Here is a 26,029-nt window from a genome sequence, read left to right on the forward strand (position 1 = left end):
ACAGGGCTCAGCTATCGCCACTTCCCCCCAGGCTGCCCCTCCAAGAAGGCCAAGGGCAAAAGCGCGCCAGCCCGGAGGTCAAGCGGAGGCGCTCTGGCACTCCTCTGCCTCCCGGCGCGGGCCTCAGTCTCCTCCTCCGGGCAGTGGGTCGGCATCCCGCGCTGGGAAGAACAGCTCCCGTTGGCCCGCCCGAGCCGGCCCCTCCCCGGAGCCTCCCCGAGGGTGTGGACGCGTCTCGGTCTAGTTCCCACCCACCGCCCCAGGGGCCCGGACGGGAAGGCGCTGCCGGCGGGCGCGCGGGGAGGGAGCCGGTGCGCTCGGACCTGCGCGCGGAAGGTGCGCCCGCGTCGGCCGCGGAGTTCCCCGGCGGGGGCGGCGGGCCGGGCGGGGACGAGGTCCGAGGGCCCCGGGGGCGGCCGCCGCGCCGGGAGGTTCGGCCGCGAGCGTGACATCACGGGGAGGGGCCAGCGCGGCGCCCCCGGCGAGGAGCCGAGCGCGGAGGGCGCGGAGCCGGAGCCGGAGCCCAGCGGCGGGGAGCGCACGCCGAGGCCCCATGGAGCGGTACAAAGGTAAGGGCGCGGGGCCCCCCCGTGTGCACCCACTTTTTTCCCGCCCCGCACAACGGGAGAAAGAGACCTCGGGAGGGCGCGGGCGTCCCCGCCGCACCCCACGTCCCGCCGGGACTCAGGTGAGCAGAGCCGTCTGCCTGGCGGAGCCCAGCCCGGGACCACAGCTGCGCTGCGGGCGGGGTGAGCGCACCCCTCCCCGGCCCTTGGATCCTCCCCAGGGGCGGAGGGCTGGGGTCGGCGTGGCGCAGCTTCTCACCTGTTGGAGGAGCGAGGGCTCGCTTTGCGACTCGCCCCCAAGTCCCGGCCGCCCCAGAACGATGCTGGGGCCGGAGGAGGCCCGAAGGACGTCGGGACCGTCCGGGGCGGCTTCGGGGCAAAGGGGCGAGTTGTCGGAGCTTCTTGCCCGGGGACCCCGGGAAAGCCTGCGCGCAGATGCACTTGGGAGGAGGGTGGGTGCGCAGCCCCACTCGCACCGGAGGCCGCCCCAACCGTCCCGCAGCTCGGGTAACTGTCTTTCTTCGAGCCCTTCTCCCCCTCACCTGCGCCCCACCCTGTCCAAGCAGGGGAGGGTGCAGGGATTGGGGGCCGAATGGCGTGCCCGGCAGGTGGAGCGGGTGGAGGCGCGTGTGCCAGAGGCTTAGTCCAGTGCGCAGCTGGGCAAGTTTTGGGTTTGGCCCAGGCCCGGGATCTTGGCCAAATCCTGGTGGGCGGGCCGGCCCGGGTTGTGCCCCGTGCCCAGCTCGCACCCGTGCTCTGAGCCCCGGGCTGGAGTCTAGAAGCCTCGGATTGCAGACCTTCTGAAAAGCACTTTGAAGGGCTGCTCAACGGGACGCAGCGGGCGCCTTCTGCCCCCCTTTCTTTTGGGAAAAGCCTCTTGCACTTTCCTTGTCCCGGACTCGTCTCTGCCAAACCTGACAGAGGAAATACTGTTACTATATTTATTTTCCCCTGGGAGAGAGCAAGAAAGGCGAATGCTCAGATTCCCAAGGAATCTCACTCCCAGTAGTTTCTGTTTTCAGAAACGGACAGTAAAGAAACGTTAGGGACTGGCTTGAGTTCCCTGAGAGGCTAGCCCTGTCTTGTGTCTTTTGATTTTCCCATTGCTTTTTTTCCTCATCTGAGTCACCTGAGTTACAGGTGAGGGCGAAAGACCTAAATTGTAGACAGGGCTTCACGTGTAAAGGCTTAAAGGGCTTTGCCAGGAGCAGGGGGGCCAGCTGCGGTTACAGGGTGAAGTGAGTTGGCAAATTCTTTCTTTCTGTGAACCTCCCTGGAGCCTCTCACAGGTTTCTAACCGGGTGGTGTGTGTGTGTGTGTGTGTGTCTGTCTGTCTGTGTCTGTCTGTCTCAGATTCTGCCAAGACCATGTCGGTTTTGTGCTCCAATGACTGATGGCGCCCTCACCTAGTCCTCTCAGAACCCTGGAGGAAGCCCCAGTCCCTCTCCTTATAGAATGGCTGTTTGCTGCTCCCTCCCCATTCTGCCTCCCCTGCCCTTGGGAGGGACCCTCCCAGGGAACTCAGGACTTGAGAGGCCCCCTGATGGAAAGTGGGGTCCCCTGGGGTCCCCTCCAGCTCAGGACCTGCCATTCCTGAATGGTGTTAGGTCCAGGTTGCAAGCTACTCTCTCAAATCAGCTTATTCATCCTTCTAAGTTAGGGTACATCTGGGGTCTTCTGCCCAGTTATTATCAGAAGGTTTTTGTATTGGACTTGGCCCTTGACCTGAGAAAGGCTTCATCCTTATCTTTTCCTCTTGAGAGCTTAAAAGCCTCCTACCCTGGAAGTTAGGGGCGCTTTGCCAACTGAGGGAGACGTCCTTTCCAGTTCAGAGCGTTGATGTTTTGGGTAACATGTGTATCTGCCTCATCATTTTGCAATAAATCAGACGCAGAGTGCTAAGTAGCTGCATTTGAGAATTATCTGAATTGCAGAGGCTAATCTAGCTCATCTTTCGGTGTTTGATTCGAGAAAAAGCTCCACTTCAACTCTCCCTGGTGAATGCTACCAATATGTTTACTATACCTGTCAGCCGAGGAATGTGGGGGTTCCCCCGTCCTTGTAAAATTCCCCGTTCTCGTGAGAAGTATATGAGCTGTGCTTTGAACACTCACTGAATTACAATGTTGGCCTGTGCAAACTAAAGCATGTTGGGCCCAATCTTCAACTAATCAGCACAGCTCTAACTGGAATCTTCGTGTCCTCCTGCTTCTCAGAGATTGAGGCCCGCCCCTTTGCCCCTTTTAAAGGTGAGCTTGGGTAATTATGGAATGACTAGGTATAGTGGCTTAACAACACAGTTCAAAAGAAAAAGCAAGATCAACTAGGGCTCTCAGACATATGTTAAAATTATAAAGAACAATTCTTATTTGTGATATTTTTAAAATTTGTTATTGGAATGCCTCATTCTATGTGTCTAAATTCCCAACTTTGAGCTCTCTCCCCTCTCCCAAGTAAGTAGAATGCCTCAGCACTGTCTTCAGATTCTCAAGATGTTTTCTCTAAATTTGTAAATCTTTTTTTAAAAAATATATTTTATTGATTTTTTTACAGAGAGGAAGGGAGAGGGATAGAGAGTTAGAAACATCGATCAGCTGCCTCCTGCACACCTCCCACTGGGGATGTGCCCGCAACCAAGGTACATGCCCTTGACCGGAATCGAACCTGGGACCCTTCAGTCCTCAGGCTGAGGCTCTATCCACTGAGCCAAACCGGCCAGGGCTTAATTTGTAAATCTTACCAAGCAGTTGATGTAGGAGAAATTATTTTCCATTTCCCCAGCCTGCATGTTACATATTCAAAACTAGCCTGTTATTTGTAGGCTCTGGCTTGATTTTCCATGGTTTTGTAGCATCTCAAGAGATGTCTGGAGCTAAAGGATGGTGGGAATATCACCTTGTGTCTACTGCAGAAATATGTCCAGGCTTTGTCCCCACTCTAAGCCGGTGGTTCTCAACCTTCTGCCCTTTAAATACAGTTCCTCATGTTGTGATCAACCATAAAATTATTTTCGTTGCTACTTCATAACTGTAATGTTGCTACTGTTATGAATCGTCATGTAAATATCTGATATGCAGGATGGTCTTAGGCGACCTCTGTGAAAGGGTCGTTCGACCGCCAAAGGAGTCGCGACCCACAGGTTGAGAACCGCTGTTCTAAGCCATTCTAACCAGCCGTGGCTTCTCAATCAAAAGCGGGGATGGGAGTGTCTTCCCAGGGAGTTGTCGTTACAAGTGATGGTAGCGTTGCTGCATCTTGTTTGTGAATCTCTCTGGCGTTGTGTAAGCCGTGCTAAGTTCTACGGGGCGCCTGGAGAAGATTCCTCTCCTTGGATGTTTACATACTTGTGACTCTCCTAAGGGCATCCTTGCCTGGCTGTATGAGCCCATTGGCTGGACACGCCATGTGGTCAAGGATTCTGGTTCCTGCTGCTCTTCCAGCTGGTGAGCGTGTCCAGGGCCAGAAGTGACTGACCTGCTGAGGATTGCACTGGGAACGTCCGCGCCAAAGCTTCCTGAGATTGCGTCACTCTTGGCTCCAGACACGCAGGGTGGAGAGAGTCCCTTGGATTTGCATCCCCTGTGTTTTTGTTTCTGAGCTGGAGCACCTGACTCCCAGGAGAGCGCAGGCAGTCTTAGGGTGCTGCAAGGTAGAGGTGAGCGGTGGAGCGGCAAGCCAGCGAAAATACGGGAAAGCTTATGTGGGGTGAAATCTGTGGTCAGGAAGGCCTGAAAAAGAAAAGCTGCTGAAAGAGTAAGAGGCTGGTTGATAATATTCATTTTCCCTGCAGGCGGCTTGTGTGTTCTCTTGTGTCTCCACACTTAGGAGCCCAGGTTTTTCCCTGTTGAAGTTCTAGTGGTTCTTAAACTTAGCCACACCTGGGACTCCTCAGGGGTGCTTAACATGGATGTAGGTAGACATTCTGGGTTCATTAGTCTTAGGCATTCTAGTTTGTAAAAGTCCCCAGGTGAGTTTAATGTGTAGCCGAAGTTGAGAACCATTGGGGAAAAAAGATAAGTAATTACATACACACCTTCCTCACCTGGAAAACTAAAAGTAAGTGGGGAGTGAAATGGACCCCCCCCCCCCCCCGCAACCATGTGCCCACAACCAAAGTGTGTGCTACAACCAAAGCTTGTGATCCCCGCAGAAAACCGAATGCTATGCACCTTAAGCTATTATGGGCTTTAGAAGACTGTGGGAAACACGGCTTTAAAACAATCTCAAATGTGATGCTTCAGAATCCTAGGCTCAGGGCTCGCTCATGATTGTACTTGACCTTGAGCCTTCCTGACTTTGAAGCTCTTTGTGTGGGAGCCCTTGATGCTTTGGCAGTGAAATAGTCTGAAACAGAAATACGGAGGGGTCACCTTTGGTGCTGACTGGCCAGGCAGGGTGGGGGGCATTCTTTGGGCCCTTCCCCTCTTCTGAAGGGGTAGGAGCTCTGGGAACTGGGCTGGTTCCCAGCACAAAGGGCCAGGAGGGGCCAACGAGCTTCAAAGCTGAGGAAGCTGTGCCAGTTTTCTTCCCAGCCCCTTTCATGATGGGAAATGTGTCTCTAAAGACTTCTGTCATTCAGAGAAGGGAGACTTTCCGCAAGCTAAGGAGGGTGGCGCGTCTGCCCAGAGCCCAGACGGAGATGTCGGGGGAGCAGTCACGGTGCAAGGAAGAAAACAGTGGCTTCGGAACCAGGAGACCTACATGTTCTGTTTCCCTGGGCCAATCACTGAGCTCTCCTGGCCTCAGTTTCCCCATCTAGAACCAGCCTTCAATGTTTGTCTCCTTGATTTCCTGAGCACTCGTCAATGCTGGGTGCTCTGTGGTCGCTGTGGACTCTTTGCAGGGAGGAGGCGGTCTGAAGTGAGGGAGGGAATGTGGGTAGCCCAACAAAGGTCAGTTTAGAATTGTGATTCTTATAAATAAAAGCAATTTCCTGCTGAGAGCAGAGAGCAGCAGCCTTAGTGGGAAGGCGAATGCCATCGGCCGTGCCAGGAATTTGTTTCTCAAGGACTTTTGTAGGAACATATCTCCAAAGAGCCACCCTCTGGAACACTCCCATTTGAGAGATAGATCAACTAAGGCCTAAGGAGATTAAGCGAGAACTCAGAAAGTCAGAAACAGGATGGAAGAATTCTGAAAATCGAGTTTCTTTAAAATGTAGAATTCTGGGGTTTATTTTAGAAAAAGTGCTCAAAGCCATTTCAGACTCATGTCTTAGCGCCTCAATCTTCAGGACTGAGCCCCCATGCCTCCTCTTCCAGGAAGCCCCCCTGTGTTTCTCTGTCTTCTCCTGCAACGTTAGATATAGCTTCATCAGTGCCCGTCACACTGTAGGTACTTACCAAGTATTTGTTGAATTAATGTCGCGTTGTCATATATATATATATATATATATATATATATATATATATGCTTCCCCTGTTAGATTGAACTCCTTCCAGATGGGGGTCTTGTCTTTCTCCTCCAAGGGTCCTTCCCCCCAGCCCCTGGGACACGATTGGGGAATGAATGAATGAATGAATGAATGAATGACAGGGAGTGGCACTACGTATCCTCCCAAGCTCTGGCCCTGGAGAGCAGTGGAATCTTACCCAAAGGGAAATAAAGCACCATCTCAAAGCCACATTCCAGAAGCAGAGATGCCCCGAGCCTTCCCGACTTGAGCCTTATTTCTGTCTGTTCCAGCACAGGGGTGTTGCTGTCTGGTGGTACAGAGAAGGATCCTGCAGGTTTCTGCTTGTGAGTATGAGCCTGCCTGTGCCCTCTGCAGCAGCTCATCTGGCTTCCAGGGCTCCCGAGGGCACAGACCTAGCTGTGCCCACGCTCTGGATGGAAGGCTGAGGGATCTCATGGAGCCAGGGGCCGGCCTGGGCACTCCGGGGCTCGGGGTGGCTAATCTAGCCTTTGCCACTAACTCGCTGTGCGACCTTGGGCAAGTCAATTAATCTCTCTGGGCTTTGTCTCCTCATCTGTCCACATGAGGATAATGATTACTAACCTGCTGCACTGGCTGCTTGGTGGAATACCTCGTCAGAGCTACTGGTATTACTGTGAGGAAAGACAGTGTTCAGTTAACTCGGAGGCAGATGCTCTGAAACGCCTGTGACATGGTTCTGACCCCACCAGTTTCTGCCTTCTTGGCGGGGGTGGGGGGGGGGTGGTCCTCACAGTTAATTTGGGCACCAGCTGTGGCCATCACGTGCTTTTCGAAGCTACTGGGAGCTCTGAGTTGAGGATGCTCCGCCTGTTCCCTGGAAGCCTCGCTCCTCAGAGAGAGCATCCATGCATCGTCCCCGGGGCTTCCCGTGGATGTCAGTGGAAAAGGAGATGGGTGAGGAAGTGCTCGCTCTTAAGCCTTCTGCCTGGAGCCACATCCTGGCCCTGCCCAACTTTTCTTTGATGTCGCAGGAAGTTTATATAGGAGAGACCCTGACATTCTCACAAGAACTTCAAGCTCTTCACTGATTTTGTATCACTGGGCTCTCACCTTCTCCCGAGTGAGTCTCAAAACAAATGGACCAGAAACCCCATTGAGAGGGAAGAGTAGGAAGAACGTATAGAAAACGTAGGAGCCGGCACTGCCCTGCATACACGGCATGAGGCGGGTGTGAAAAACAGAATGAGCCCAGGGTGTCAGACATTAGGGAGGAGTGGGGAGTGGCGCTGAAAGCAGCGGAGGCTCTGCTGTTGTTCTAAACCAGCCGTGGGCAAACTACGGCCCGCGGGCCGGATCCAGCCCGTTTGAAATGAATAAAACTAAAGAAAAAAAAAGACCGTACCCTTTTATGTAATGATGTCTACTTTGAATTTATATTAGTTCACACAAACACTCCATCCATGCTTTTGTTCCGGCCCTCCGGTCCAGTTTAAGAACCCATTGTGGCCCTCGAGTCAAAAAGTTTGCCCACCCCTGTTCTAAACAGACCCCCTAGTTCTCCCCTCACTTCCGTGAGCCCCGCCCAGGGACTTCAGAGACAGCTGCCGGCCTGATGGAGTGCGCCGAGCTCTCAACCAGCAGCTCGCAGATCAGCCCGGGGACTAAACCGAGAGAGGACAGTCAGCTGTCCGTCCGCTCAGCCAGAGCCACCTGCTGCTGGCCAGGCGGCCTCTCAGAGGCAGCTTTTCCAAGGAGGGTGGCCGGGCCATCGCCGTTTGCCCAGGACTTGCCTGGTTTTCCACTGACAGTCCAGCATCCCCGGAACCCCCTTAGTCCTGGGCAGACAGAGATGGTTGGTCCCCGCCTTCCCAGGCCTCCGCTTTATGAAAAGGCCCAGATCAAGAATTTGTTTTCTCCGTCGCCGCGATGACCTGGAGCCAGTCAGCTAGTCTCTTTGACGCGAAAGCAGAAGTCCAAGGCGTAGAGCCTCACAGTGGGCAGCCTACCGCGGGTGATGCACACCAGGATGTTAGGTGAAAACAGCCAGACGCAAAGCCTGCACACTGCACGGTGCCACGTGTGCAGCTTTCTGGGAAAAGCCACACCGTAGGGGAAGAAGAGAGGCCCGCAGGTGGCCATCCCAGCTGTAAACAGAACCTGAGGCCTTGGTGTGGCCATGCCGGCAGCGATCTGGGGGTGCAGCAGAGAGGGGGAGGTATTTTGGCACAAAGCAAAAGTACTGACTGCTCGATGGCATCTTCAGTGCGGGGGACTTCTCTGTTAGGCACACGTGGTGTGATGGTGGAGGCTCTCGGTCTACTTAGAGAAATGGACGGTTCTCTTACAACCCAGGCAGCCGCGGAGCCCAGGAGAGCCATGCACAGGGAGGCCCTAGCTCCAGCTCCCTCCCGGGCACTCTGCTTCTGCACACGCAGGCATCTTATGTATTGACGGTGGCAGCCTTTCTGCTCATCTTCTCTCCCCTTCCTCCCCTACCCCCCCCCGCCCTCCCACCTCCGCCTCCCAACAACGAAGTTATTGCATTGAAATTAAGAACCCAAGTCTGCACCATGCTGTTGCCTGGCTGACGTTTTGTGTCTGGCAGTCTGACTATGGTAGCTAGCTAGGACTGATTTTGAGAGGGAAGAACCCATGATTTAGCAAAATAACGCACCTCGGACCACGTGGCGCAAGGCATCAGCCCTCCTGCTTCCAGGCAGAGGCACCAGCCCTGCTGCACCTGTCCGGGAGATGGGACGTGGAATCCGAGGACAAGGAAGGGTGGTCCCAGTGGAATCTGAAGATCTTGGTGGTTTCCGTTTATAAAAGAAAAAATACCCAGGTGGCATTGGCTTTTCAGGGGACCTGGGGGAACTGTGACCCGGAGAGCTGGACTTGTCTTCCCATCTTCCTTAAGTGCAGCTTGTTAGAAGGCCGTAGACCTTCTATCCACGAGGACCATGTGGGCCCGGATCGCTTTCAACCAGGAATCTCGCAGAATTTCACACGTACGACTCTTCTTCATTGCAGAAAAGTCACTCGTCGTCACTCATAAAAGCAGGTCTACTCCACCTCTTCTTGGGGATTCAGGAAGACGTGCAGAGTAGTAGCTGGTGCAGCCCTTAGTTCTAAATGGTCTCAGCTTTGTGGGGAGGACATGGAGGTGTGAGGGGAGGCAAGAAGCGCTTTTTGTGCCTATTCGAAATGCAACTTCCCTGGTGCCCAGCCAGGCCTGGCTTGTGGATGGTCCACCTCGGAAGGGCCATCCTGAGGGCGCACTCCTCATTGGAGGGCAAGGATGGGAGGGCTGCGGAGGAGGCACTGCGGAGGAGTGCACAGGCGGGGAAATTCCAGACACGCCCGTTTTCTACCTGGGCAGCAGACTGTCGCCACCATCTCCCAGGACCACCCTGGCACGTTGGCATCCTCTGGGGCCTGAGGACTGTCTTCGCCTTCCTGTGAGACCAACAAGTGGACTTCTGCCATTTCCTTCCATCCTCCACCCCCGTCCTCTCTCCCCCAGTTTTTACACAACAGGATTGATTCATGTGAACTAGATTCAAGTCCGCAGATGGGGGCAGAAGAAGAGATGGTGTTGAATGAGCTTATTGTTGGAGGTCTCACTGACTTCTTTTATTGAATACCCGCCGTCCTGGAACATATTGAGCGGAATTACTCAGATTCCAAGAGGGGCCTTTTGGAAGGAACTCTGCCTGGGTGCTCGGTACCCCTGACGTCGGGGCTGGGACCCAGCGGGTGGCGAGTTTGCTCGGGGCGCCCCGTCTCCATCTCTATAGTGGTGGGTCTTCTTGGGGGCAGATATTCTCAGTTACAGTCCCAGACTCCTTATGAGCTAGGGATAGTCCCCACCCTACTGCCCTCGGCAGTCAGGCCTTTTGTGGAATTCCCTTCTAGCACATTCTTCAAATAAATAAAGATGGACACCCCATTCAGTGCCACAGTTCACAGAAGGCCCCCCGTGGCTTCCGCGAGGCACGGATAGAAGAAGATGGGTGACATGGCAGATCTTGGGCAGAAGCAGCAGGTGTTACCCTCACACCGAGGGCTCGAGTGTCTGATGCGGTGTGGCTGGCCCGCGACAGGCACGGAGGAGTTGGGGACATACATGTATTTAGCGTGTTTAGGGGTGAGCTCCCTGCGGTCGGCGGTGTGCAGGCGTGGCTGAGGGTCATGGGTGTGTGATGGGCGAGTGCGGTGTCTGGATGGCCGCCACACAGTGGCTGTGGGGCTCAGGTGACTGGGGCCCTGGGCAGCTCCTGAGAGCCTGCAGGCACTGGAGCTGGGAGAGGCTGGTGTCTCGCTGCAGACGCGGAAGCCTGTCTCTGGCTCCCGTCAGTCAGGGCCCAGATGCCCTGGGAGTGAGCCTGTGGGAAAGCAGGTCGGTGGATGACAAGCGCTCACCCAGTGGGAGTGCACTAGGGCGCAGGCAGGCTCCCCGGGCAGTTTCCCTCCTCCTCCTCCTGCCCCCCCTCCCTCGCTTTCTCCTCTCTCTCATGCACTTATTCTCTCTCTCTCTCTCTCTCTTTCTCTCTCTCTCTGCTTTCCTGCCAATTCCGGTCAGGTCTCCTGGGTCTTGAATCTAGGAAAGGGCGCCCTGAGAACCTGAGGCCAGAAGGAGAAAGCCCCCCCTTGACCCCAGGTCCCCGGTGGCCCCAGGCTCTCACTTCCAGTAGCTGAGGCTGGAGTCCCGGGCTCCCCCAGGAGGAGCCGATGACCTCGGAGTCCGGGTGGGGAAGCGGGGTTTACGCTCAGCCCGACGAGAAGCCTCGCATTCCCTCTGGAAGAGGAGGCTGAGTGACCCTGTTCGGCGTGGGCCTGCTGCTTCGTCAGGCCCGAGCCAGTGCCACTGCCCCGGCCACCTTCCCAGCCCGCCTGGCCCAGCCATGTGCTCACCCTGGGACCCGGCCAGCCATCCTAACGCCCAGAGCAGCCCCGTGTCGCCGTGACTAGGGTTCCCGGGAAAGAGTTCTCCTCTCTCTGATATGGGGGGCCCAGATCTTTGAGGATCTGGCTTCCTCCCCTCTTTGCATCCTGGCAGTCCTCAGCCCCGTGCCCTGGGACCTGAGGTGTGGAAGCAGCGGTCCAGGCCCTGCGTGGGGCGCCTCCCCCGGCCAGCCCGGCCCCTGATCCCTGGAAACGCGCCTCCGGGGGGCCTGGCACCCGCACGGGGGGAGCATGAGAACGCGCCCCAGTTTGGACCGAAGTTCCAAGCACGAAGGCTCAACGTTGACTAAAATAATTTTTTCCCATTGACCTCCTGGCCTCGCAGTGGGCCGGCGTCCATCCCCCGCCCCTCTGATGTGGGCTTGGTGCGGGGAACTGTAAACAGTTCAGGCTGCGAGCGGATCTGCTCCATGAGTTATGGGATCCAGGTGTCGCGCCCCGCGCCATGCACTGCTCCCCCCCAGAGTGGGAACCGTTCTGTTCTCAGGGAGAAGCTAGGCTGTTGCTGTCGAGATCAAATCCTTCTGAAGCGTGACTCCCTCCCACGCCCCCACCCCCCAGGTCTCCGCTCAGGACTGAAGGACTCCAGAGCTCCAATTCATTAGTGAATTCCCAGTGTGTGTGTGTGGGGGGGGGGGGGGTGAGGAGGGGGGCTGCTTCTGACCCCCGAGGTCAGGGCCCCGGGCTCTCACGTGTGCAGGATGGTGCTGTTGATGCTAAGGGCAGCCCAGCAGCCCGCGTTCTCCCTGTGAGAATGTGGGACCCATTTCTCCGGGCAGGAGGGGGGGCTCGGTCCCTGCCAGCCTCGTTCCTCCAGTACAGCCGGGCTCCTGACTCGGGCCTGGCAGCCAAGGGCCACAGGAGGCCTGTAGAGCGAGGAGGCGGCTTTGGGCAGTGGCCTCTCCTCCCCTGGCAGTAGGGTTGGGAGTCATCGCCCCAAATTGGTACTGGGATTGGGTTGGAAAATGCCTTCAGTAGTTTGGAGGGATGTGGGGGCACAGATCTTGGGCGTCTGGCTTTCTCTCCTCTGTGCATCCTTGCAGCCCTACACATAGCTAGCCGATGGGCCACGGTGAAGGGGGAGGAAGCTAACAAATAAGTGCATTCGCTTCACAGATACTGGGCATGACGGGGACGCGTGTACGTGTGTGTGTGTGTGTGTGTGTGTGTGTGTGTGTTTTGGAGGAGAGAAGGTGTTGGCCCATTTTCTTAAAATATTCCAAAGCTATTTACCTAGTGCCCTTCAAGGATAAAACTGTGCTGCAACAAGATTTATTTTTCTGCCCGGGAGCTGAGGCCGCTGGAGGAAGTGGAAGTGCCCAGGCCCTGTGATTGTGAGGGAGTCACTTCCAGATTCCTAGCTTATCGCTGGGTCTCTCTCTGCCCTGACACCTTGACCCCCTGAAGTCTAACTCCTCACTGCACCTCGTACAGCCCACACACATGCCTTCCTATTTGGCTGCCTTGTGTCTGTGCGTATGGATTTCTTCTCGGGCAGAAAATATAAGGGCAACCTCCTAGCTTGGAGCCAAATATTTTCTACAAACGGCTTTCCTTTCCTTTAAGAAAATGCCCATTATGGAGTGTGAACAGGGTGAGATTCAGGAGGAAACAGCTGCCTGGCGGAGATCCTGGTGGGTCTTGGGTAAGGTTCCGCTGCGTCACCAATGCCTGTATTGGGTGCGTTTCCGGCACAGGCACACCGGGCAGTTGGGAAGTTTGTGGCTGAGAACTTCCATGAAGGCGAGCACAGGTCCAGCCTCCAGCCCAGGCCAGGAAGGGAAGTCTTCATTTCCTTCAGGGCAGTGCAGACCTGTCCAACGGATGTCTCTCATCTACCTTGGTAGCTCAACCTGGATGCTCACAAACCCTTTCTTTCTAGAATATTGTGTCTACAGGCTTTTCTAAGACTTCGACCACTTGCTACTGTAGCTACAGGGAGCCCAGATTTCTTTCTTTTTTTTTTTTTCTTTCCTCAGCTTCTCTTTTATTTTTTTTTAAGTTTTATTGCTTAAAGTATTACAAAGGGTATTACATATGTGTCCTTTTTTTTCCCCGCCCTTGACAATCCCCCGTCCTTCCCTACCCCCCAGTGTCTTATGTCCATTGGTTATGCTTATATGCATGCATACAAGTCCTTCGGTTGATCTCTTACCCCACTCCCTCCTGCCCCCCAACCCTTTCCGGCCTTCCCGCTGCAGTTTGACAATCTGTTTGAGGCAGCTCTGCCTCTGTATCTATTATTGTTCCTAAGTTTATAATGGTCTTTATTATCCATGAATGAGTGAGGTCATGTGGTATTTTTCCTTCATTGACTGGCTTATTTCACTTAGCATAATGCTCTCCAGTTCCATCCATGCCGTTGCAAATGGTAAGAGTTCCTTCCTTTTTACAGCAGCATAGTATTCCATCGTGTAGATGTACCACAGTTTTCTAATCCATTCATCTACTGATGGGCACTTAGGCTGTTTCCAGATCTTAGCTATGGTGAATTGTGCTGCTATGAACATAGGGGTGCATATATCCTTTCTGATTGGTGTTTCTGGTTTCTTGGGATATATTCCTAGAGGAGGGATCACAGGGTCAAATGGGAGTTCCATTTTTAGTTTTTTGAGGAAACTCCATACTGTCTTCCATAGTGGCTGCACCAGTCTGCATTCCCACCAGCAGTGCACAAGTGTTCCTTTTTCTCCACATCCTCTCCAGCACTTGTCGTTTGTCGATTTGTTGATGATAGCCAGTCTGACAGGTGTGAGATGGTACCTCATTGTTGTTTTGATTTGCATCTCTCGGATGATTAGTGACTTTGAGCATGTTTTCATATGTCTCTTGGCTTTCTGAATGTCCTCTTTTGAAAGGTGTCTATTTAGATCCTTTGCCCATTTTTTGATTGGATTGTTTATCTTCCTTTTGTTAAGTTGTATGAGTTCCCTATAAATTTTGGAGATTAGGCCCTTATCAGATATGACATTGGCAAATATGTTTTCCCACACAGTGGGTTTTCTTGTTGTTTTGTTGATGGTTTCTTTTGATGTGCAGAAGCTTTTTATTTTGATGTAGTCCCATTTGTTCATTTTCTCTTGAGTTTCAAGTGCCCTAGGAGCTGTATCAGTGAAGAAATTGCTTCGGCATATGTCTGAGATTTTATTGCCTTTGGATTCTTCTAGAATTTTTATGGTTTCCCGTCGTACATTTAAGTCCTTTATCCATTTTGAGTTTATTTTTGTGTATGCTGTAAGTTGGTGGTCTAGTTTCATTTTCTTGCATATATCTGTCCAATTTTCCCAACACCATTTATTGAAGAGACTATCTTGACTCCATTGTATGTTCTTGCCTCGTTTGTCAAATATTAATTGAGAATATTGGTTCGGGCCAATTTCGAGCCCAGATTTCTTAAGGCCCCTGAAGGAGGCCCTCTTCCTTGAATGTCAGTGGTGTTGAGGCCAACTCGCCAGTGGCTGTGGGGAGAGCAAGGAACCGTGCTACCCCCTTGTGCTGGAGAAAATCTAAGCTCCTTCTCCCCCTGGCCTGGGCCTGGTTGTCCAGTATCTGTGCCCATCCCTCACTTCCATCTGTGCTCCAGCCAGACTGGGCTCCTTGTGGTTTCCTGAACTGGACTTTTGCATGTACCATTCTATTGGTCTAGAACAGCGGTTCTCAACCTGTGGGTCGCAACCCCTTTGGCGGGTCACAGGGGTCGCCTAAGACCATCCTGCGTATCAGATATTTACATTACGATTCATAACAGTAGCAACATTACAGTTATGAAGTAGCAACAAAAATAATTTTATGGTTGGTTCACAACATGAGGAACTGTATTTAAAGGGCCAGAAGGTTGAGAACCACTGGCCTAGAATGTTCTCCCCTCAAGGTTGCTTGCTAAGCTTATCTTTCAAGTCTCAGCCTTGACTTGGCCCCCTGAACTTTTAACCCTTCACTGCACCTTGCACCGCCCTCCGTGGTCACGATCATTGTGCCCATGTTATCGTTGATGGAAAGTCTTTGTTCCCAGGAGTCTGTGAGCTCCTTAAGGGTCAAAAGCCAGCATTATTCTTTGCATCCACAGCCCGGACTCCGTGGACTTGTGTGACTGAGAAATGGTTGCTGTCCATAGGTTTTCTCAGAGTTTGATGGCAGCAAAGTTAAGGGCTTCTGTCCACCAGTGGACACCCTGACCAAGTTACTAGACAGCTGTCAGAAAGAAGAGAGAAGTGTGCAATGTCTAAAACCTTCAAGGGTCAACACTGAGAATATCCAGGGAACCAGCCAGAAAGAGACAGACATCTCGATTGAAAAGAAGATGAATAAAGGACAGGAGTGGGAGAGGACCTTTCTAACATGCACTTCTTCGTTTGTAAGTGTTTCTGCTCCATGCGTCCTGCTTTATGAATTTTTAATGGCTATACGGTAAATGCTATTGTCAGTGGCCTGTTCTTGCCTTTCAGTCGGCACTGTGTCTTAAAGAGCCATCTATGTTGTGGGCTGCCATCTAATCCATTGTTTCTTACTGGTGCCTAATTCGCCAGGATGTGCATCTGCCGCCACAGTTCACCGGGTCACTCCCCCAGGTGACACTGGACTCCCCCCTCCCCCGCCCTCTGCTCTCCACCACCGCAGACAGTGCTGCCAGGGTTATGCTCAACCCCACCCCGTGTGGACCCATGCGGACACTCTGGCAGCCTGCAGCCTCTCGCTCTCCCAGCCGACGGGCTGGTGGCTTTGGCTGGCTTGTCTCTGAGGACCAAGGAGCCCAGGCATTTCTGCAGGTGCTCCTTAGCTGCTGACCGGGAGGCGCTTCTCTCAGAAGGCAGGTGTCAGGCCCCGGCTGAGTCTGTCTTGCTGCCCACATCGGGTAGTGGCCCTGTTCGCAGGCTCAGCAGCGGCGGCCCTCTCCTGGGTGTTTTATGTGCACCATCTCGTTTAATCCTGAGAGATCTGGAGAGGTGGTGGGGAGAACTCTCACCGCCCACCGGGTCCCTGCGGCCTCCTCGGGAAGGAGCGGAGTACTCTACTTGGGAGGGTTCTGGTAGGAAAAGCATCTCAGGATCTCCCGGTGACATTCTTGGCACTGCTTCCTTGGAGAAGTCCCCTGGAATGCAGGGACGTGTCCCCCTGAGCTGGTCTGAGCTCCGAATGTTACTGAAAGGCTTCCCAAAGCTTTCCTCACAGACACGTTCATTTTCTCCCAGGCCAGCAGAATCGGGACTGGGCCTGGGGGAGGGGAGGCAGGAATCAGCCATCAGTATTATTCTCCTTATTCTGTGAATGGAGAGAATTGAGGCGAGAGGCAGCCCAAGCAAACGCTCACAGCCCATCTAGCAGGATACAGAACCAGCTTCATAGGGCTCTGGAGCTCATTCTGCTGCCTGGCCTAGCCTGATCGAGCTAGACCTGATCTCCACCCTCAGATGGCTTCAAACTTGACCTGCAGCCCCATTTGAATCTGAGGTTAAGTAGGATGGTGAGTCCATTGGCTGCAGTCCCGCCATCTTGGTGCATCCCTTTGGGATGGGAGGAGGATTCCCCAACATTGCCGACAGCTGAGGTTTGGCTGTCTGTGAGGAGAACCTTGGCCGGATGACATAACCTTCTCTGTGTGCCTGGGTTTCGGGTGTCCCTGCTCCCCGTTTTGTCCCCAGCTGGCCCAGCCAGGCCTTTGCTCATGTTGTTTATGACAGGTAACATGTTCCCACCCCTTTCGCCCTTCCCCCCACCTTCATCCACTGCCCTCTCCTCCGGGAGGCCAGCTTTCATTGATCACATGAGGCCCTCGCTGCTCATACTTCAGGTCCCAGTCAGCACCCCTGTATCTGTTCCGTGTATCCATTCTTGTCCCCATGGCTAGCTTTATGGCCCCTAAAATGCACAACGGAGTGTTGGGTCCCCAGGTGAGCATTTACTTTGTTCCTGGTAATTCCCAGGAGTTTCTGTCCCATTTCCCATCTGCCTCTTTCAGCCGGACCTTCAGCCTTCCCAAGGCCCTGCTGAGTGTGGGCCTGGTGCTGCTGTGTGCACGTGGCATTCGGGGGGCAGGCATGGCTGGCCCCTGGCTGCCTGGCATGGTTCCCATGACCTGGGCCCTTCTCCCAGGGGGCCTGGCGGTGGGTGTTGAACCAGAAGGCCCTTGTTTGCTGGCGGGAACCCATGATGCTTTGTGTGCTGTGTGATTAGTGAGCTGATCAGAGACTGGCTTGGCAGGGGGAAGGTGAGCATGTCCTTCGTGTCTCACAGTTTGGAAGAGATAAGTGAGGATGTTCTCACTCGGAAAATAAATCTCACCGCAGGCAGCGTTCAGCCACACGCCATTTGAGCCCAACAGCTGTCTCTCATTTGTTGGCAAATGTTCCCGGTGATGAATGTCCCCCGTCCACGCTCACAGCCGTCCCTAAATGGAGGCTTTGGACAAGTGTTGGGGGGAACAATGGCTCTTCTCAGAGGGCTCTCAGCAGACGCTCCCAGTGAAGTTGGCTCATCACTTGGAGCTGGGTCAAGACCAGGGACAAGGTGCCATTGATTCGGCAAGGAAGGCCCCACGCAGCCGCGGAGACGGGCTGAAGGTAGCCAGAAGCAGCGAGAAGGATGGGCCTCTGGGAAAGGCCCTGAATAACCCGAGTGAACGATTCCGCCTCGCAGCGCTGTCTTCTGGAAGCCGACTTCCGGGACGATGGCCCCTCCTCTTGACGCTTTTGCAAAACCCTTTGCAGCCGTGACGGGATTGTCGGGTTTTGGAGGGCCTAGTCCTCCTGGGGCAGAGCGTGTTGCCACATCCAGTGCTGTTGAATGGATGAGACTGTTGCGCCTAGGAGAGATGAAGGCCAGTCACCTGGGACCTGAACTTGGCCCTGACCTCCTGGCCTGCATCTGCTTCATTCTTCCTGTGACCGGGTGGGAGGGGATAGATGAGGGACTGATGAGGCGAGATGAGCTGGGGAGGTGGGTGGAGCCACGGGGAGCTTCTGGCCTCAGAGCTACGCTGCAGTGGGAGCAGGTGTCTCCGTGCCCTCAGCCCCAGGCCAGGCGGTCAAGCCCGGCTTCCGGCAAGTTCTGCTGACATCCTTCCTCCCTGGTTGTGTCTCCTCTGACTTCCCGGGACACAGATCCAAGGTCAGGTTGCTAAGCTGGTAGGGCCCAACCTGGCAAACTCAGTTTTCCTTTCTCCCTTTACTTTTGTCCCCCTCAACAGAGTTATTTTGAATAATTTAAAATAGCATAAACAACAGCGACACATTCCAAATTGCTGTTTCACTCTGTAAAGAATTCAGTGCAGCAAGTTTACGTCTATTTTTATAGCAAAAATCGTACATGCTTATTATAAAATATGCACACGTAGCAAAAATTTCTAACATTGGAATGTCATAATCCTTCGAATTCCACCCTCTGTCATGATAATATCTGTCAAGGATATATTCGTCTAAATATTTCCCCTCCTCTCTGCCATGCTCCCAACTCCCTTTCCGCCCTCTTTTCTCTCCTTCCCTCCCTTCCTCTCTCCCTTCTGCCCTTGCTGCTTCCTTCTCTCTCTTCCTCCCACTGCCTTTTCTTCCCTTCACCCTTCCTCTTCTCTCCACCCCCCTGTGATCCTTTTCCCTCTTCTTTCCAACCCCCACGGTGTAAAAACCAAAAGGGTACAGTAAAAAGTAAGCCCCCTCAGGCCCTGCTCACTCTTTCCCTTGCCCCAGCTTATTCTGTAGCCTTCAAATAATAATAATATAATAATAATAATCATAATAATAATAATCCGTGCGTCAGCAGCCACATATGTGTCACTTCCCCTCCTCCCTTCAAATGGAGCATGCTCACTGGTCACCCTGCTACTTAAGTTAAGCTGTTTCTTCGAGCTCATTCCTGATAGACCTGCTGCATTCGCTGTGATGGGGCTCAGTCTCTCCTTTCGATAGAGACGGCATCATTCATATAATTTAAGTGGCATTGACGTTTCCCCCAGCCCTTTGCTGTGACAAACATTTTCACCTCGAATTTCATTTCAGACACATGAGGGCCAGCTGTAGCATACGCTCTCAGGAGTGGGATGGCTGGGGTTAAGGATATGGGCACGCACGGTTTGATTAGATAGTGCTGAAATGCCCTTCTGGAAAGTTAGATCCTTTTTCTCTTGTCAGCAAAATGTCAAGAGCGTCTGTTTCCCTGCACGCTCGTCAACACAATATATCATTACATTTTCTCATCTCTGCTCATCGGAGTTGGCAAAGGCAGCTCTTTGTGTGTCTCTCTTACTGTAAGTGCAGTTGGACACCTTTTCAAATCTATGAAAGCCATCGTGTTTGCGTGTGTGTATATATGTGTGTGTCTCAAAAAATGTGTCCTGAGGAAACGTCATAGCTATAACCCTTTAACAGCTGGTAACTGAATTTTGAAAGTGAATTGTGTATTTTTTAAAATATGTTTTATTGATTTTTTTACAGAGAGGAAGGGAGAGGGATAGAGAGTTAGAAACATCGATGAGAGAGAAACATCGATCAGCTGCCTTCTGCACACTCCCTACTGGGGATGTGCCCGCAACCAAGGTACATGCCCTTGACCAGACTTGAACCTGGGACCCTTGAGTCTGCAGGCTGACGCTCTATCCACTGAGCCAAACTGGTTAGGGCTGCATTGTGTATTTTAATAAACACTGCCTTTATAATTATTCAAAGTGTGGGTATACATTTTTTGGGGACAACATATCGTGTTCTTATGCATTATCCATTTTTCTATTGGATTGTTGGTCTTTTAAAATTAATTTTGTAGGCGCTCATTATCTGCAAAGGAAATCTGGATATGAGTTGCAAATCCCCCCCTCTCCCCCAGTGTCTTATCTTTTCTTGATTTTATGTTTATTTTTCCAAAGTAGGATCTGTGTGTGTGTGTGTGTGTGTGTGTGTGTGCGCGCGCGCGCGCGCTATCAAATCTATCTCCTTTTATGGTTCTAGGTTTTGCTGATACTTAGAAAGTCTTTCCCTAAAACTACACTTAAAAAAATCATTTTTCCTTTTCTTTTCTTAAAAACAGCTTTATCGCGCTATCATCACATATGACAGAGTTCACCATTCAAAGTGTGCAGTTCCGTGTTTAGTATAGTCATGGGTATGTGCACCCACGGCCACGCCCACTTTAGGCTTTCATCCCATCAGAAAGAAACCCCCTATGCGTTAGCTATCGTTCCTTATCCTCCGCTCACACCCTGTCCCCCAGGCCCAAGCAACCACTCATTTCCCATCTCTATGGATTTCCCTCTCTGGACTTTCATCCAATTGGTATCACATAATAGATAGACTCTTGTGATTGTCTGCTTTATTGGCATGTTTTGAGGTTTAGTCCAAGCTGTAGCAAGTTACCAGTACTTCATTTCTTTTTATGGCCAAATAATACTCCATGGTAGTATAAACACAGACATAATACACCTTGTTTATCCATTCATCTGTTGTTTCCACTTTTTGGCTCTTGTGAATAATGATATGAACATTTGCAAACAAGTTTGGGAGTCGTCCTTAGTTCTTATTTCTCTTGGTTATACACCTAGGAGTGGAATTTCTGGGTCATGTGGTAACTGTGTTTCATCATTTGAAGAACTGCCAAACCGTGTTCCAAAGTGACTGTGGCATGTTACATCCCCACCAGCTGTTTTCTTCTAGTACATTTGTGATCTTTTTTTTTCATGTTTTAAGTTTCTGAACAATCGGAAATTCTTCATAAGATATGTCATAGGGCCCTAACCAGTTTGGCTCAGTGGATAGAGCGTCGGCCTGCGGACTGAAAGGTCCCAGGTTCGATTCCGGTCAAGGGCATGTACCTTGGTTGTGGGCACATCCCCAGTAGGGGGTGTGCAGGAGGCAGCTGATGGATGTTTCTCTCTCATTGATGTTTCTAACTCTCTATCCCTCTCCCTTCCTCTCTAAAAAAAATGAATAAAATATATTTAAAAAAAAGATATGTCATAGGGGTCTATACGTGTATTTTTCCATATGGTTTCGTCATCGTACCCACAGTGTTTTTCAATAATCTTTCTTTTTCTCCATGTCTGTATCATAAATGAAATAACTGTATATACTAGGGCCTCTTCTGTATATCTTAGTGTTTTTCCTTGATCTGTTGGTTCAATCAGATGCCATTACAATGCTGCTTTAATTTTTGTAACTTTGTGACATGTTCCCTCACTCTTAATTTGTAAAAGAAAAGAAAAGAAAAAAAAAAGCGCTCATCACTCGCATCATTAGACTTATCTGTATATGGTGCAGGGTTAGAGAGTGTGCAGTCAAATGCAACATTGTTCCTACCATCTAGAAACCTAGTAAATACAACTCTTTTTTTAAAGAGTATTTTTAATTGATTTTTTTTTTTTTCAGAGAGAGAGAGAGAGGAAGAAAACATCACTGTGAGAGAGAAACATCAATCTGTTGCCTCCCATATGCACCCCAACTGGGGATCGAACTCGCAACCTGGGTATGTGCCCTGACCAAGAATGGAACCCACAACCCTTGGGTACACGGGACAGCATTCAGCCAACTGAGCCACACTGGCCAGGGCGTAAATAAAATTTTCATTGCCATACCCTCTAAAAACCACTCTATATACATTATCTTATTTCACCTTACAATTCTATCAGGGTAGGTTGAGCTTTTCATTTCCATTGTAGACACGAGGAAACCAAGGCTTTGAGACAGACAACCGTGAGAGAGAAAGAGGACAGACAGGTAGTCTTTCAAAAAAGGTTGAATCAGATGCTCTTGGGTGCCTCGTGGAGAAAATGCCAGGGCACGGTGGTGGGAGACTCCACTTGGGTCTTCCCTGGAGCCAGGGTCTGCTCCCCAGCAGTGGGGTGACAGCCTCCTTTTCAGGGGAGCCCCACACCTTGGAATGGAAGCCGCTGGGACATAAATTCAGGCTACGTCGACACTGAGAGCCCAGACAGTGGGGAAGTGGAGTCCTTTGGCTGCAGTCTCTTCCCAGATTGTGTAATTCACATCCCTGCCAGGAACCCAGTTTTGTTTTGCTTTGTTTGTTTTTTTCCCCCTTTGCAAAAGGATAGCAAAAGTATTTGCCACAAAAAAACATACAAAGCCCCATAAAGTCCCAACCAATGAAATCATCATCTCTTCCCAAGCAGACTCCCGCCCCTGACCTTGGCTGTCTCCACTCTCCGGGGAGCCGCGAGGCGAGGGAACGGATCGACTCAGGACGAGACCTGCTGAGCGCTCACTTCCTCAGACTTCATCAAACTCTTGGGGCCCGGGGGTTATGGGATTAAGAGGGCGTCACGTGACTGTCCTGGATGCGTTCGCTTGTAGGAATGTGGGAATAAACCCATGCGGAACAAGAAACCTCAAAATGCTTTTGCCTAGAAATAGCAATTAAGAGTGCGATCCAAGTTGCTTCAGTATTTTAGGACTTCCACGAAGGGAGAAAATGTCTGTCTCTTTTTCTCCCTGTCACCCCCCCACCCCCACCCCCCACAAAGACACTTGTTTTATGGGAAATTTTTTCCAATATTTTAACGATTCCACTGGGTGATTGGTGACTGTTCTTGATTTTTGTACTGTGGGAAAATAGTTCGGATGTTTAGGCTGGGTCCGTGTGGCCTGCCTTTGAAGACCTGGGTTTTGCTGACTGTGTCTCAGCACCACCGTGGAGGAGCGGTTTCGGGTGATGTATACCGTATAAGCTGGTATAGTTGGTATAGTCCAGCGATGGCGAACCTTTTGAGCTCGGCGTGTCAGCATTTTGAAAAACCCTCACTTAACTCTGGTGCCGTGTCACATATAGAAATTTTTTGATATTTGCAACCATAGTAAAACAAAGACTTACATTTTTGATATTTATTTTATATATTTAAATGCCATTTAACAAAGAAAAATCAACCAAAAAAATGAGTTCGCGTGTCACCTCTGACACGCGTGTCATAGGTTCGTCATCACTGGATAGTCCCTTCTCCGACTAGGGATGGTCGAGGGCCAGATTCTTATGGTTGGGGGGGTGTGGGGCTCTCTGGCCCAGATCCCCTTAGTGATGGCCGATGATACATTCTTGGCCTTTCACTGGCGGCCAGAACATCCACGCAGGCCTGGAGACTGGGCCTCTTCCACCATGGGTCCCCTTTGGGGGCTTGTCAGAGGGCAGGGTCTTAGGACACCAGAACATGGAGCCATTGCTTTTCTTCCTCCAGGCCCCTCCTTCCCTTTGGTGCTTTTGGAGCTGATTTCATTTCAGCATCATCTTAGAGGCAGAGATCTTTCACCCTCTGAAAGATGGTACCGTTGCAGGAACAGCAAACCAGCGTTGCTGTATGAAGGGAGACCATTTCTCATGCAGAAACCATGGTCCATCCGATTAGAAAACTCACCGACATGCTACGTCTCCTGGCCTCTTGGGGATATCATGAAGACCATGGCAACGCTTTTAACATCTGTTCATAGAGCGCTCCTCAGCTTGTCCTGGGAAAGGCTCTGGTGGGAGTGTGTGTGTGTGTTCAGGCCTGACCTGTATTCCATCCTGGTGTCTCCAAGGTTATCAAGAGATGAGGACTGATAAATAATAGATAGAAGGTTCGGCAGTATGAGACAGAAATTGACTGAAAATTCCCGTCAGTTCCCCGTATCAGCACAAAGCTAATGCTCACTTTAGAAACATGTGTAGCATGAAAACAAGAAAGAACCGGACGCGGCTGTCCTGTGAGTTGCCTGGATAAGGCACAGGGGGGTGCTTCTGTTCGTTCTTGGCAGGCAGAGGGATCCACTCGCAGGTGAGGGACCGCCTGGTGATGGGGACCCTCATTCTGCCGGCCCTCTCTCTTGGCTGGGGCTCTGTTTGTGCTGTGGGAGCCCTCCTTGCCTGAGACAGCACATCCGAGGTGTGGCACCAGCGAAGGTCCCGGAAAATCACGATTCAGTTTCTCTGGAAGCAACTGCTGAGAAAAGTTGCAGGAAACACATGGGAGCCTTCTACAGACTCCCAGTGTCCCTTTGAAATGGAACCACCTGTGTGACCCTCCCCCGCAAGCCTCTCGGGCCAGTAGGTCCTCCTTTCTCTGTGCTTCCCCAGCCCTGGGGTCATCGCTCTCTTGCTGAGTTGAAAGGAAGGCGTTTATTTGAGGGCAGAAATGCATCTTATCCATTTGTGTCTAGGAGAGCATGGGAACTCCATAAACAGTTATTGAATGATTCCATCATCACGCGGGGGCAAACCAGAAACCATTCCCTCTATGAACTGCTGCTTTGCCAAGACCTTGGTTCTGTAGATAGCATGGACCGCGGATGTCAAAGTTAAGCTCCCTTGATTATGACGTCTGGCACAGTGTCTGCGGTACAGCAAACGGTCCGTAGATGTTTGTGCCCTTCCTGGCTACCGCTCCACCACACCTTTGTGGGCACGGGGATGGCTTCTTTCCAGGAAGCAGGTCACTGTCCTTGGTTGGACTTCACCCAGCGTCATCCAGTTGACAGATTGTGGTTTGGGACACACTTGATCCTTGCCTTGAGATTGGCCTTGCAGGAGAGTCTTAGAAAAGGACCGTCTCTGCCGGGGGTTTCAGATACTCTGTCAAGTATTCCATCTGCTAAACGTGTGTGATGACTCTTCATGTGCTGGTTAAGGGGACGTTCCCAGCGTCTCACATCTGGTTGTTCGGATGTGTTCTCTGACTGGGGAAGTTGGGGATTAGGGGTGGTTAAGAGGAGGAATAGAAGTGTGATTTAGTCAACTGTGGGCCAGAGGGGATGTTTTCCCTGTGTATTATGACCTTGACTTGTATCACGCCCTCGTGGTAGCTGCAAACACGGAGTGAGCGCCCTTCCCCTTCCCAGCGTTGGGCAGGCAGGTGAAGGTTGTGCTGAGCCCCGCCCCCTGGGTCTCTCCACCATCTCGTTCCCATTGGCTCTGTGGGTGGTGACTTCGAGGGAGGCCTGAAAACCCCAATGGTTTCTCAGTCTCGGGCCGATTCTGCCTGGGTGGTCTTTTATTCTTTCCACGTTTCCCTGTTCTTAAGTCTTCAGTACGTCTACCCCTCGGATAGTGCCGAAGTTGTTTTAATTGAGTGTCCACAGATCTGGCTGTAACAAGTTCAGCAACTGCATGATCAGGGTCTGAGTTTGCAGTGCCGTTTCAGCCCACGTGATGGTCTCAAAATGCTCTTCCTTGTGGCTTTTGAGGCAGGTAATTGCTGGAATCCTCTTCAAAGAGGCGCTCTGATTGTAGAGGTTCTTCGGCTCTGAGTAGGGGGAAACTGAATACTCTCTACCCTGAGTCTAAAGAAAGTCACACACTGTCTATAGGAACCGGTGAAGGTGGCTTACGGGCAAGTCAGATGCTACCATAGCAACGGCATTGGCATCAGAGTTTAGTTCTACTACTTAACTGGCATGCATGCCTTCTCTACTCCAAGTTGAAAGTCCCTAAGTGTAGATAATACTTCATTTTTTTTCTATTACACTCACTACTCCTACCCCACCCCCACCCCCTCCCCCCTCCCCCCTCCCCCCTCCCCCCTCCCCCCTCCACCTCCACCTCCACCTCCACCAGGTCCGAGCACAGGGCCAGGCACATAGTTGGTGCTCCATGTATGATGGTTTCTTTCACAGGTCAGAGTGCGTGTGCACCAGGGAGTACACATGATCCTCGCTCTGGGAAATCTCCCGAGCAAAGTTTATTGTGTGTGGTTTCTTTAAGAGGGTGACTTGGGGGAGGGGGGCGGGGGGTGTATAGAGAGGAACAATACAGCTGGCCATGGCATACTCTCTTGGTTCAAATCCAATTAAATTTTTTTTAAAAATATATTTTATTGATATTTTACAGAGAGGAAGGGAGAGGGATGGCGAGTTACAAACATCGATGAGAGAGAAACATCGATCAGCTGCCTCCTGCACACTCCCCACTGGGGATGTGCCCGCAAGCAAGGTACATGCCCTTGACCAGAATCAAACCTGGGTCCCTTCAGTCCGCTGGCCGACGCTCTATCCACTGAGCCACACCGGCCAGGGCGCTAAGGATTGTTTTGACAAATGAACATTTGCAATTGATTTGATGATAAGGAATACTAAGTTTGAGTTCCAACTAAGCCAAATGTTTTCCCCTCAAAAATAGATTTCCATTTCAGTAGTAGATCTGTACTATAAAACACTGTACTCTATTA

At 51.8% G+C, this 26,029-nt stretch overlaps 1 protein-coding gene across 10 annotated transcripts in view; it reads left to right on the forward strand.

Annotated features, from left to right (window-relative positions):
- Positions 1 to 241: 241 nt before the first annotated feature.
- The window catches only part of AFAP1L2 (actin filament associated protein 1 like 2), an 85,400-nt gene continuing 59,612 nt past the window's right edge, over positions 242 to 26,029 (forward strand). For 2 of the 10 annotated variants that reach the window (XM_036335917.1, XM_036335907.1), the window contains exons 1-2: positions 244 to 569; positions 6,252 to 6,305. In XM_036335917.1, coding sequence (XP_036191810.1) covers positions 554 to 569; positions 6,252 to 6,305 — 70 coding nt within the window. In that variant the 5' untranslated portion in view covers positions 244 to 553. Of the gene's footprint in view, positions 570 to 6,251; positions 6,306 to 26,029 lie in introns of all 10 variants that reach the window. The other 8 variants (XM_036335909.1, XM_036335911.1, XM_036335910.1 and 5 more) reach the window with 5 other exon arrangements.

This window comes from Myotis myotis, unplaced genomic scaffold (genome assembly GCF_014108235.1).
Source record: "Myotis myotis isolate mMyoMyo1 unplaced genomic scaffold, mMyoMyo1.p scaffold_m19_p_15, whole genome shotgun sequence".
Taxonomy (NCBI): domain Eukaryota; kingdom Metazoa; phylum Chordata; class Mammalia; order Chiroptera; family Vespertilionidae; genus Myotis; species Myotis myotis.